The 14,063-nt window shown below is 39.7% G+C and overlaps 1 protein-coding gene across 1 annotated transcript in view; it reads right to left on the bottom strand.

The window, feature by feature from the left end:
* The window catches only part of COL15A1 (collagen type XV alpha 1 chain), a 154,020-nt gene that overhangs the window by 39,582 nt on the left and 100,375 nt on the right, over nt 1-14,063 (bottom strand). Inside the window, exons 17-21 of the mRNA XM_082479653.1 lie at nt 12,898-12,966; nt 10,204-10,248; nt 3,700-3,762; nt 2,767-2,802; nt 2,590-2,673 (exon numbers count right to left, since the gene is read on the bottom strand). Coding sequence (XP_082335779.1) covers nt 2,590-2,673; nt 2,767-2,802; nt 3,700-3,762; nt 10,204-10,248; nt 12,898-12,966 — 297 coding nt within the window. The remainder of the gene's footprint in view (nt 1-2,589; nt 2,674-2,766; nt 2,803-3,699; nt 3,763-10,203; nt 10,249-12,897; nt 12,967-14,063) is intronic.

Raw genomic sequence — 14,063 nt, 5'->3', positions numbered from 1 at the left:
GAGGAAACCAAGGTCCACTTTTCAGTGCAGTTAAATCAATGCGCTATTGGCCAGATACTGGTGAGGCCTGGCCCTGAGCCATAGCTGTCCACGTCAGATCTTAAATTTTCAACAACACTGAAACTGCACCAACTCTTTAATTTGTTTTATTTTGATCAAGCCGCATAAGATCTGTTTAGTTGTAGCCACACAGCCCTTCATAAGAAAACTTCCTTCCAACTCTGACGGATCAGTCCATTGGACTTCTGTAGTCCAAGAAGTATTGTCGTCTTTGGCTACACAATGGTTAAATGAGTGAACTAATAGACCCTGACCCAGGCAGAGAGATCTAACTGCCCTGTGGTTCACTTAGATCGCTTAATTGATCTCTGCTGCTCTACCCACGTCAAGCCAATATCCACATTACAACAACTAGAACTGGTATTTATTTTAGTTCTGTAATTCCAACTGCAATTGATAGGACTACTTGCAGTAGTTCTTTCCATATCTGAAGCTAACTACAGAAGATGAGAGACTGACTAAACAAGATGTATTTGGATAATTTAATCTTATATCTCAGCAAATGTATAGTAAGCAAAGTTCCTGTTCTTATACAAACATTTGTGAGGTAGGTAGAACTCAAAGTCATACATAGTGACATATACTTAACACACAGTTATGTTTAATTAACTGTAAAATTCAAAACTCAACATACCCAGTACTCAGAGAAATCATCTGATTAACAATATAGAGGACTCGAAGCATATGAGGATAGATGGCTTTTGCTGTACCCCCACATAATACCTGTTTGCTACAAATGTACATAAAACCACATAATAATAAGACAGAAGCTCCATCCCTGGAGGTGTTCAAGACCAGGCTGGATGGGGCTTTGAGCAACCTGGTCTAGTGAGAGGTGTCACTGCCTATGGCAGGGGGATTGAAACTAGATGATCTTTAATGCCCCTTCCAACCTAAACCATTCTGTGATTCTAAGAGAGCTTACTTCTTAAACTCCAAGGTATTTAGAGAAGGAAATGGGTTTCTGTATGGGTTTGTAATACAACCAACACAATACAGCTTCTACCAGGCTCTATGAGTTTCTGTAATGTATGGTGAAGGCAGCTCATACAGAAGTTCTGGAGAATTCAGAGGGTGCATGTCAGGTTTCTTCATACATAGCTACACATTAGATAGACGTGTGGACTGTGATTATCACAATGTGTAGGGAGCCATGCAGTCTCCAGCAAACTAGTGTCGTTAGTTTGCTATGTCAGCTTCAGTAATATTTTTACATTTCTTATACATACTGTCCTCCCTCTGAGGCTTTTGCAGTGTTTTTTCAAGTATTAAGGAGCTAAGGAGCAACACATCCAGGTTCATTATTACTGCAAACAGACAAGTTTAGTCACTGATGAGAGTTAAGGCCCCATGGTGACACTGCGGTAGGGCTGTGAGAAAGAATATGAATTTTATGTCAGAATTTTTGTCACAGTTATTGAGGAATTTCCCAGAAACTCCAACAAAAACATGATAAAGTATAGAGCTGGTGACAGTCCCACTTTGAGGAGGACTTTGAACTAGATGATCTTCAGACGTCCCTTCCAACCAACATTTCTGGGAATCTATAATTCCGCTCATCCAATATCTTAGGGTCTTGGATCCTAAGATTCTGGGTGGATACCAAGTAAATTCAGTAAAACAACCGAACTCTTTTGGACCAATTTATGCCATATTTGCTATCAGTAGCAGAAGCCTAAGTGAAAGCCTAGTTGTTTCAGTCAACAAAAAATGTTATGTGTAGCTCAGCTTTATAATAGTGTTGGTGCCCAGCTCCCCCTAACACAGATTTCTCATCTGGTCATTTTCCTTTCTTGCAAACAGAAATCACTTCTTACTGTCAGTATATGCATCCCTATGGATGAGTCTGGCTGTTTTAGGCATCTTCAGCTCTCAGAGGTGAAGAATTTTCTGCAGCCACTCACAGCTTCTCCAGTTTTTAATGTCATATCAGGCCAACCACAAGGATTTTTGTTGTCAGCTTGAAATGAGATTCATCCTAATCTCTGGCCTTCATTGCTGCTAACTAGTATTGTTTTTGCAAAGGCTGATATACATAAAGCAAAACTGACTGAAAATACACATGCAGCTAAAGGATATTGGCCAGTTTTTATGAACTTCTAGCATTTTAACCTTTGGTACTTTTGTCTCGTGCTTCCACAACAGAGTCAGAAAACACAGTGTATCTCTCTTCTACACACTGCTGTGTTTCAGGTGCCTTGCATTGTTAAACATTCCCAGGTTTGTATTTCTCTGTTGATTTTTATTTGACCTTCACAACTCCTGCAAAATCCTGCAGAAGAGTTTGTGAGAAGCTCTCAACATGACCCTGTAATTCTTGTATGTAAGCTTTTCGCCCACTTTCCTTCCTATTTCATCTTTTCAAAACAAATCCATTTGATATAGAGACATATTGAGATTTTTTATGTTTTGAGGAGTAGACTTATGACCTGAATATCAACACCAGAATTGCCAGTTTGTTAACCAGTTATGCCCTCTTCTCTGTAAGATGGTGTTACAGAGGCTTTAATGCTTGACAAACACGCTTACCTCAGGTATTGCTATGATTGGTCCTGGTGGTCCTGGTGGTCCAGGTGGTCCCACAATACTGTTCCCGTCCTGTCCTGGTTCACCCTATTTCAAAAACATTACAGGTGGAAAACCCATTTACTAAGTACTACATTTCACATAGGTTTATCAGTAAGTATAAAATCCACAGAATCTCACCTGAGGTCCTGGGTCACCCTTCTCCCCTTTTGGACCCTGCATGTGATTAAAAAAAATGACCATAAGTGAATTAAAAGGAAAAAAAAAGAAAAAGTGAAAATGTGCTTTCTCTAGTTTCACAAAAGCACAATAAAATGCAGGTACGGAATGATCGATCCCCATCTCTCTCAAACCACAGATGGGGCCAGCAGGTTTCAACTCAGACCCTCTGAGGTTTTGATATTTGAAAGTATTTTCCAGCACATTTGGCAGAGTTCACAGATGAACAGAAGCAAATAGGCACACAACATTTTGTTAGTTGGGGATTAATTCAACAAGGCTTTCTTTCACCTCACTGGCTGCTCCTTCCTTTTTCAGCATTAACCACCCCAGTTATGTCCAGAATTGCCCAGTGGACTGGACAGGGGAGCACATGTGAGCTAAACAGTCATTTTTCAGGCAGATTATTTCTAAACTTGATCAGTTCTTTGATACAACTCACTGTGCTGGGGACGCAGACGGCTTGTCTGGCATGAGTGAGCGGAAGGTGGCAGGGAACGAGCTGTGGGACTTCTCAGCTAAAGAGCTCTGTAATACTGTGGCTCTTTAGAATGAGAAATATCTTAAAATCACCTATGAGCATGTTGACTTCCCTCTAATCAAAAGCAGAGCTGTTTTCTGAATAACTAAAAGCAAAAGGAGTGTCGAAGAATTGGAACTAGCCTCTGATGATGCCTGTGTCACTTCTGACTGATGAGGGAGGCAAGATCAAGGTCCACGCTGCTCCTGTGTTTGGTATCTGTGGTAACTGCTTCAAATTAAGTAAGACAAACCAAGGCCCAGCTCCCCACATGCTGCTAGCGAGCACTGTTAGGGCTCCTGCTGATCCTTAAGACATAGGTTTGGGAGCCAGCGTGTGTTAGGTGATCACAAGATTATGATATCCCTACTTACCACACCTCCAGGATGTCCAGCAATGCCAGGAAAGCCTGGTTGTCCATCTGTACCTGGCATTCCCTGCCACAAGAAATATACTGTTACTCTCTCTAAATTGTATTAAGTTTCATACCAGCAGTAGGCTGCCACTCTTGGGAGGGCCACAGTAGGGTTCTGAATGTACTAGGGGGCATGTCTGTGGAGGCCTCCATGGAGTCAGCATCATCTCACTAGTCATTTGCTCTCTCCACTCCTCCTGCTGTTTCCCCCTCTCCAGAGCAGGATTTTTTAATGCAGCTTCAATCATTCTTCTCCACCGCTTCCACCTCCACTTAACAGAAAGGTGACTTCTGTTGCTTTCCCCCAAGATACATTTTGCGTGTTATTTCCACCCTTCAGTTAACTGACTCTCAGGCTGGAGGAAGAGGAGGAAGAGGTATTTAATGCAGATGGGAGTTGGTATGTGGGGCAAAAAGTTTGATAGCCCCTCTTCTAGTTCAATGCAGGACTGATTATTACTGCTAAGAATCGGATCACTTACTATATTCTATGGGAAAATAGAAGTATCAGTCAGTAATGATGATGCAGTTTGCCCAGACAAAAACAGATAAAAGAAGACTGAATTCTTAAAGGACCAGATAAACAGTGAACTACATTTTCTGTATCTGTTTTCCTCTGTGTCATACAAAAGAGCACAGGAAATGACACAGAACAGCCTGATGACTCAACCAAGTGACAGATTAGCCCTGCTTTGCTTTAGTAGTGGGGCTATTTTTTTGTTTGTTTGCTTGTTTGGTTGATGGGGGTTTTTTGGTTGTTTGGTTTGGGTTTTTTTGGGGGGGGGGGGGAGTGTTTTGTTTTGTTTTTTTTAGGAAAAGGCTGTTTTGGTTCTTACTTTTTTTTCTACTTCAAGAAAATATTTTTAGGCTTTTACAGTAGATAGTACCATGAAAATCTAGTGGACATAGACAATTCCATTAACAGGTCAGCTCACTAGCTGAATACAACAAATTATCATAAAAGGGACAGGAAAACAAGAGCACTGAACATTACTATGCCACTGTATACACTTATTTTATGCCCATAACTTGAATTCTGTGCCCTGGTTTGTTCACAGTTTCCATCTTGAAAAGGATCTAGTCGAACTAGAAAAACTTCAGAAAAGGTCAATGAGAACAATGGAAAGTACAGAATGGCTTCTGTATGAGACATGACGGTGTAAGCTATGACTCTTTAGCTTGGAAAACAGACAAATGAAGAGGTGTGGGTGAAGAATACTGTAGAGGCTTCTAAAAGCAGAGAGTAGTTAAGAACTTACACTTCTAATAGGAGAAATAGTGGGTATCAAATGAAAATAGCTGGAAGACGTTAATGGGATGTATAGTTAAGTTGGCAGACCACCTTGCCCCAAGGTCTTGTATATTGTAGAACTGTGCATGAGCTCCAGGGGAGACATCAAGTCCACTTGAAGAGATCTGATTGTGGTTCAGATGCCATTTCTAGCTGAGAAAGTCCCCGAATTACAAATTCTTGGAGTCTAGGAGGTTGCTTAGGGGAACTATGATATAATACTTCCTCTTTTATAAGGTCAAATTGCATCTAAGCATCTGCTCAAACTGCATATGCTTTTGAGATTGTTGGAGACAGGATACTGGGATGGATGTGACCCAATAAAACCACTGAGAATTATCTAATACCCTACAGGAGTGTCTTAAAGAACATCAGCATTTTAAAGCATCCAAAGTCAAATGGTCTTCTCTGCTGCATTTCTGGTGTGATAGAAGAAATTAAAATTAACAGTTCATAGGATGTAAAATCCACTCTCTTCTTATTCCTTTCTACAGAACCACCAGCACAAAAGATTTAATGTGTCCACTTCATTAAGAAAAGATATTCTCACTGTTGTTTCTATTGTTTGTCTGTGATCAGCAAAGCATGTGGCTCACGAATAAACACTCAGTTTATTAAGATAAAGTACAATTTCTGAAACAGTCTAATTTTCATTTTATAGACAAGTGCAGGATAAATGGTGTCTCTGAATGCTAATAGGATTTTGGCACCTAAGCAACTACTACCTACATAACTAGTACCTACATAACTACTGGTACCTACATAACTAGTAAAAATGGTAATTTTTAATCAGTGCTTGTGGAAAATTATACATATCTATCTGCAGCAAAGGCAATTGGGCAGAGGAAATAACCTTGGACCAACAGCTTCTCTGCAACAGAATGCTGTCATTTCAGGCATGTTGGTACCTGCAGATCAGCTTCCTACTATTACAAATGCTTAATAATTTCACCAATTGATTTTCCTAATGAAATTTAATTTGGAAGAAAAGATCCAGGATAGGTAAGATGTTTTTCAGGAAATAATGTATCAGGAGACACCCTTATTTCTAACTCCCTCCGTATTTTAAGAATATAGCTCATTGCTCAAATGTAAGAGGACTAAGACCTTTTTTAATCTGAGGATTGAAGAGACAGATTATTTTTAAATAGCACTGTAGTTACTCCACTTACAATATATCCATGTTTGAAATGTATCTATGATATCAACAATAATAATTATTAGAACAAGGACCATAGAACAAAGCAGCTGTATGTATAATAATTAAGAAAATAATATATAGTCTCAAACAGATCAAAACGAAGAATTAAACAACTGTCCTATGGATCAATGTATCAGCTTCAATTATCATGCTGACAAATATCTCTGTGAAATGGCAACACTCAAAATATGTACAACAGATGGAATTTATGGCAAGCAGTGTCCTGCTACATTGTTGTTTGTTTGTTTGTTTGTTTTTAAATAAACAAGCAGATGCTGCTAGAAGACTGTGATAATACTCTTGTAAACATTCAGCAAGCAGAAGGGTAGATACGTAAGTGCTTTTATCTTGTTTCCTAGAGCAACTCTTGATGCCAGTGCTGTCCCAAATGCAAGAGAAGCTTTTGTTTTGTTTTGTTTTATTTTTTTAATTTTAATTTTTATTTGAGTCCCAGCATCGCCCTCTGCTGGTTTATGCATGCAAAAGGCACGCAAGTCAGCCAGGGACTGGCAAAAAGCAGCACAAATACAAACAGAAGCTTTGGGGCGGGGTCCAAGAGGGCTCCAAACCAGAATAGGCAGGGATAATGATAGGGAAAATTGGCGACGAAAGAATGGACTCCAGCTCCATTCATTTCAATACTAACACCGTCTAAAACAGTGTAAAGTAGCAGGTTTCCCTGTCAATGGGGTCTCCTGTCTAAAAACTGCACTGATTCAGAGCTGCAGGTCTAGGTTGCACACTGGTGCATGGGGTGAGTTTGACAGGTGGGGCAAATTACAGCTTAGGAGGTACAGGCTGCATGTTAGGGAAACTGTCTTTCCAAAGAGGATAGTGAAACACTAGAACAAGATACCTGCAGGGTTTTTTGGAATCTTCCTGCAGGTATTTGAGGCTTGGTGAAACAAACCCATTGCTGATGTGATCTAGTGTTGGTGATAACACTTTGAGTATGATATTGGACTAAATGACCTCTGGAGGTCCTTCCAGCCACCATTTCTATAATCTTGTACCTCCTGAGTTCTAGCACAGAAATAGGCAACAACAGTGGCCTCTGTGCTGAACACCAGATTGGGGTTGTGATCCTGAGGCCTCCGCACAACACGGCATGAATCTACTACTGTGCCACAGACGCGAGTCATGGGGACAGAGCTCTGGTGTGGGGTGCTAGCTACACACCGTGATATTAAGGAGTAAGGAGGCATGTGGAGATTAGTTTTTTATATAAGCTTTGCTGTTTTTCATTTTTGTTCTGGTGAAAATGTAAACGGCCTCACAAAACACTATGGCGTCATGCACCTGAGGATTTTAAATGCAATTTTGACAGTATTTTAAACAGAAGTCTTAAGCAACAGCTTACACTGGCTCCTGATAATCACAATTTAACTGAGAAAGGCTTCTGTTTTTCCAGATAAGCCTCCCTGTGCTTTAATATGCTGACAGAGCAAGAAATGTTCATTGTCCCCTCAGTGCATTATGAGAAGAAAGGAAACTAAGAGGAAGAAACAACTGAGGTTTTAGATCAAGTTAAATGAATTTCCCACCTTTGAACCTGGTGGACCAATGTTGCCTCTTTCTCCCTGAAACAGAGACACAGTAGGGCTCAAATATCAAAGTGAACAGTAATTACACAGATTTTAAACATGTATGTTACTTTCCTTACAAACAAAGGGACTGAATGGAGTAAGAGGATTAGCAAAAATAGGGCATATTTTTGGTAAAGTGATGCTCAGCATACATTTGTGAATTGGTTCTGGGGGTTTAACCTCACAGTTGTCACCCACATCTTAGAGTTTCTGGTCACCACACACCATTTTTGCTGAGCATCTACCAAGCCACATGCCCGAAACTTTATTTTGGTGTCTGAAATCAGCACATGGTAACATTCCCCAGATCTACCAATGCCACAATGACCTTGTGCCTCCACAAATGAACCACCATCTTCCTTCAACACAGTTAACTCAGCCTCCCCCACACTACTCCCCCATCTACCCAGCCACTGCATCATACCACAAACAATGAAATGAGTGCTGCACTGTTCCAACTTCAGGACTGATTCTGCAGTACTCTAGCTCTGAGTACACAGTATTCCTTGATTTCATTACAGACAGGGAACATGCGGTTTAGTTTATTTCATTTGAGATAGCGAATATAAACGGGAATAAATCAGCAAGGAGCTACAGCCATCGCCTCAAATGTTATGTTTATGCTTACTGTCTTTTAGGAGTACCTATATTCATGAATTCATGAAGACTGTAGACTGCTTTTCATTTTCATAAAAATGAAAGCAGAATTTATATCTATACTTATTTGCTAGGAAAGAGAGAAAACTTTGATCACAGCAGGCCTCTGACAGCTCTACTAGTCTGGGGTATTTGAAGGATGAAGGATATACGAAACATAACTATACCTTAATCTCCTCACGATGTATTAGCTTTTGTTTTTTGGAAGTGGGTTGTTGTTATATTTTGCCACTGTTGCCTAGTGAAATCACTTACAATCACGAAAAGTGGGTGTAAAATTCATCTCCATGAAAATGATAGTGTATTATAACCACTTTATATTAATTTTGTTGTAGCATACCTGATTTTGTAAGATGTCAGGCAATAGTATGTTCCTTTCTGTGTCTCCATGATCTTGGGGATGAAAGACTCAAGATTAAGCAACTAAAAACTTAGTGTAGGTGGTGGTGAAGTCTCTTGGCCAAGGTCTATCTTTTCAGTCCCAGTCCAGTTCCTAAATCCTAGGAATCATGCTACCTCTATTTCTGAGGTCTGAAGTGAAACAGTATTTCCACAATATTTTAGAAACAAAATTTCTAGTTAAGGTCAGAGAATAAGTTTTTAACAAAAAATATATTTCCAGCGTGGAGACTCGGCACCTACTCCTGTCCATAGAGCAGCACCATGTGAGAGCACGTCTGTTCTAGCCAGTCCTTTGCAGTATCATTCACTAACACATACTCATAAGCAATGTTGTCCTCCAGCATTAACAGAAGTAGTACCCAATGGAGGGAATTTTTTCAGCCCTATAAGACGAGCTCTATAGACTCTAGACTTAGGTGATGGGCCAGATCTCTAATTGTTGTTGTTCTATGCAACAGATGCATGCAGTTATTGTTGAGAATGTGCTTTCTGGGTAGTTAGTGACCTGTGTTGCGTGTGTTCAGGTGTAAATTTTAGGAAGGCAGGGTGGGGGCCCCTGCCGATTGTTTTCCATTTCCTACTCCCTCAATGTTGCTGTCATTTCCCAGGGCAATGAAGACTTCATATTTCTTTGACTACACATTTAAGGTGCTGAACTAATGTTGTCACGCTGTACTATTAACCTGAGTGGTACTCAAGCTTTACAGAAGAATAGAAAAAGCCTCTACCTGTCTAAGGCCTCATTCTGCCAATCTGCCCTTTTTTTCTCTGATTTTTAATCTCTCCATTTTTTCCTCATGGGTTACTTGACCAATAGCAGCATCAAAGTGGAAAAATTCAGCCACTACTGAGCTCAAATCTAAACCAAAGCAAAGTAGTCATGACATCTTCCTTCTTCCCCCCAGCACCTTCCAGAATGTTTTTCTATCACTTTCAGTGATCGTGCCAGAAGGTCTCTCCCTGCAGCTTTCTCTTTCAGCAGCATATATGCAACCTCTTGGAAAACAGAATGATGTATAAATGAGTGACAAAGAGAAACTGGCAAATGTCCTAAACAAAAATGCCATGTTACACCGAGTGCCTTGGAATGTAACGGCCCAGCTGGTATTTATTCACTATTCTGGTGTGGATGTGAAATAATTCTATTAATATACATTCTGTGTGGATACCCAGTGTAAATAGGAACAAAATTTTCCCTTCCTTAGTCAGTATATGAACATTAAACAAAAGCTGTTTTGTTAAGGCAAATGATGTGAACATAGAAATTAAAAATATATGCCAAAGCAAAATAGGTTAGCTTCAAGGGTTCCTTGTTACACAGGGAACCTTTGGTCCTAAGGGCCCATGCTGTCCATGTCTTTCTCCAGAACCCTTTAAAATTACACTGAATTTACTGACAAATCCACATAGCATTTCATAATAAATTTTCTCAGAAAAAACCCTAATTCATAACCACAACTGTTACAAAAAAAATATTGGAGACCAGTAGTACCAACAGAGAGTAAAAAATGTAAGCATTGTTTTAGATTTCTTATTCTAATAAATACTGCCTTGCTCTATGTTATCATGCAAAAACTGAAGATTTTTTTTCTTACAAAGACAACTTCAATCTTGTCACTGCATATTACACATATTTTTAGAAAATGTTAGAAATAAAGTTGTCCAGGTGCACTTGTTGCAAGGGACTGCTTTCAATTGCTTACAATTTTTTGAATTTGCTTTCTTGGCTAAAATTAAGATATGTAACCAGTTCAGAGGCAACATGGCACTGTCTTGCCAGGTTTAAAAGTAGCTTGAAACAAACATTTGAGTGTCAAAATAAATTTGATGCTTCTACCTCAAAACATAACCGCTACTTTCTCATAAAAGATAAATAAAAAATTCAACAGATACAAGTATAGTGCAAATAAATGTAACGTATTTCCTAGCAGCTGCTTTGAGTTACAGCCTTCTTAGGAGCAGGTATTCTATTTCCACTCAAACACAACCAAGAACCTCTGGAGGTGTCATAGGATGTAAGTGGCTTGTAATGCTTTCATGCACTACCAGTAAGTATGTATAATCATTTTCATGATTACAGGGAAGGTCTTATGTGCCTTCTTTACTGAATCAAAATTTGTGGACTGACTAAGCAGTAACAGGAAAACAAAATTCCAGGATTTTGTTCAGCTGCAATAAGACAGTTTTTCAGTATTTATAGCTGAGCGACTTGGAAACAATGCCCATTATAAGACCAAAATGGAGAGTAAGGCTGTCATTTAGGCAAGTCAGAATGGGCAATTTTGGAACTAGTTTTGGATGTCTCATTTTGGACACTAGCTTGTTTCAGCTAGGGAATTCTATTCTTATTTTTGTGACTGCATTTTTGTGCCACATTTTTAGTATCTAGGAAAAGATACAAGAGGGAGCAAAGGTCTCTAAGATATTAAACTGAGTCAGCTGTAACTTCAGTGACTCACAATTACTAGTACTTTAAATCAGCACAGTAAAAAGGTTCTCAAACTTGCTCCTGTCTCCAGTGTTTGGTTCATTTCTGATGATTCATGAAATCATAGAAACATGGTTGTACAGGACCTCTGGAAGTGATCTAATCCTGTCACCCCCTTGAAGTAGAACTGTCACCAGCTCTGGATCAGGTCAGTCATGGCTCTGTCCAGCAAAGTCTTGAAAACTTTGAAGAACAGAGCTTCCACAACCTCCGTGGGCAAATTGCACCAACCTCCTACTGAACAGGTTTCTCCTAAGGTTTAGCTTGAATGTCTCAAGCTGCAAATTGTGACTACTGTCCTTTGTTGCACCATCTGGCACTATGAGGAACAGTTTGGCTTCATCATATTTGCAATTGTCCTTCAAAGACTTGAAAGCAGCTACTAGATCATGCCTTTGTCTCCCTTTTGCCATTTGAGCTCCTTCAGCCTCTTCTCACTGGTCATGTACTCAAGGCCATCTGTACAGCTTTCTGCTGGACTGTCTCTGTCTTGTCCCCATCCTTCTTGAAGTGGTGTACAAAAAAAATAAATGGATTCAGTATATCAGCGCAGCCCCGCTAGCCTGAGTAAAAGGCTGTAATAATAACAACTCTATATCTGTTGGCAATGCTCTTTCAGATGTATTCCACTACAGGGTTTGCCTTATTCACAGTGATAGTTCACTGTTGCCTAGTATTCAGTCTGGCATCTATGATAACCTAAGGTCATCATCATCAGCACTTTCTCCAAACTTGGGCAACAAGACTTATTCTTTCAAAGCCATTCTTTGAAAGTTTGAATGTTTCTTTTGGAGTGAGCAGAGGGGTAGGACTTCTGAAGTCCAAACTACAACAATGCAGACAGCTTTGGGAGGAGGAATGCTGGTCTGCTTTAGGGAAGGCATCAGAGGTTGCAGTTTTGATGTTATTGCTAAGAATGAAGATAAATCCGAATGATCTGGTAAGTACTGATGCGTTGTATTCCTGTATTCCCTACTTGATGTTTTAAAACGGCCCACACTAGCAAAAATCTCCTGAGACATGGTGATGGAGGAAAAAACATGCCTTTTTCTGGGAAATTGCTTCCACACTACTGGGAACACCTTTTTAGTTTAAGTGGCATTTCAGATTACGCGTGTTTGATTGTCAAACTGTAACATTTCAGTTTCATTAGTATATGTAATCCATCTTCATATGCAAGAAGGGTATCTACTAGGGTAAAGCAAGAAATAGACAGCTAGATAATACAACCCCCCCTATTTCATCCTTTAATCTCTAAAAAAAATACCAAAGCAGAATCTAAAATTTATCAGCTAATGAGGTATTAGAGAAATACCATTCAGATTCTTTGGAGGACACAGTTATTGCAATGTCATTCTAGAGCAACTGAATCCAGTGCAGTTCAGTGACTCCAAATCTATAGGTTACTAGGGCTATGTGTTTCCAAAAAGCAGAGGGGAGGACACGCTTGTTTTTGGAAAAAAAAAAAACAAAAACAAAACAACAAACAGCAACAACAAACAACACTCCCCTCCCCCAAAACATCTGCTTACCTTTGGCCCTCTTGATGTTGGAATTCTGGATTCTCTTAACAGGCCAGTGCTACCTGATCCTTCCATGTCCTAATGGAAGAGAAAAAATGCTACAGAATTTAAGAATTTATCTCCTTTTTTTCCCCTCTCTTTTCTTTTTTTTTTTTTTTTTTTAATTGCTCTGTTTTCTGGAGTCCTGTAAGAAACTGGAAAGATACTGAACACATATTTTTATCTTTTCTCATTAACCTTTTTTTGACCAATGCATGATATTCTGGAGATAGGCTCCACTCAAATGCGATTAGGGTATGTTGATCTTCCTTACAGAAACTCTGGTCTTTGCAGTCTTGCCAGTTTGACACCATTTCTCTAGCACTTCAGGCTGGACAGCATCAGGCAGAAGTGAGACAGCATCATAGTTTTAAGTATGTGCTACGTTTAAACATGTTGTAGCAGTATTTTTGTGTTTAGCATTTACCTGCCACCTAGCTACTGTAAGACTGTAATGCCTAGTAAGGGTTACATAACTGATTTAAGGCAGGGAGAACTTGCAGTTTGTTAAAAGCAGCAGTCATTCAAAAATAAATGTCCTTCCTAATTCTCAGTCAAATGTTGAACTTCTGCCTAAAATAAAGCTCACTGAAATGAAATTGAGCAGAAAAAAATGTCTATCACAAAATTGTAGAATTAATTATGTTGGGAGGGATCTTAGAGGCTACCTAGTCCAACCTCCTCTTGAAAGCAGTGTCAACACTGAATTCAAATCAGGTTGCTCAGGGCTTTGTCCCTTCAGGTCTTGGAACTCTCTAGAGATGGAGGTTCTGCAGCCTCTCCAAGCCCCTGTTCCAACGCTTGGCTGTGGTCAAGGTGAAAAATATTTTAGTTATATCAAGTCAGAACCTCCCCTGTTTCAATCAACCATCCCCTGTGATAAGCATTGTTGTTGCTCATCACTCTGTGCACCACTGTAAAGATCCTGGCTGTGTGTCTTCTCAATAACCTCCTTTTAGGTATCAGAAGGCTGCTAAAATGCTTAAGACCTCTTCAGACTAAGCAATCTCAGTTCCCTGAGTTTTTCCTCACAGGTCATGTGTTCCAGCCCACTGACCATTGTTGTGGCCCTCTGCTGACTTCCAAAAGATCTCTGTGAAGTGGAAGACCTTGAGAGCAACATCCATATTTCCTGT

The sequence above is a fragment of the Vanellus vanellus genome, assembly GCF_965231255.1.
Source record: "Vanellus vanellus genome assembly, chromosome: 2".
Taxonomy (NCBI): domain Eukaryota; kingdom Metazoa; phylum Chordata; class Aves; order Charadriiformes; family Charadriidae; genus Vanellus; species Vanellus vanellus.
The sequence above is the reverse complement of the archived record's forward strand: the minus strand, read 5'-3'. Positions and strand labels throughout refer to the sequence as shown.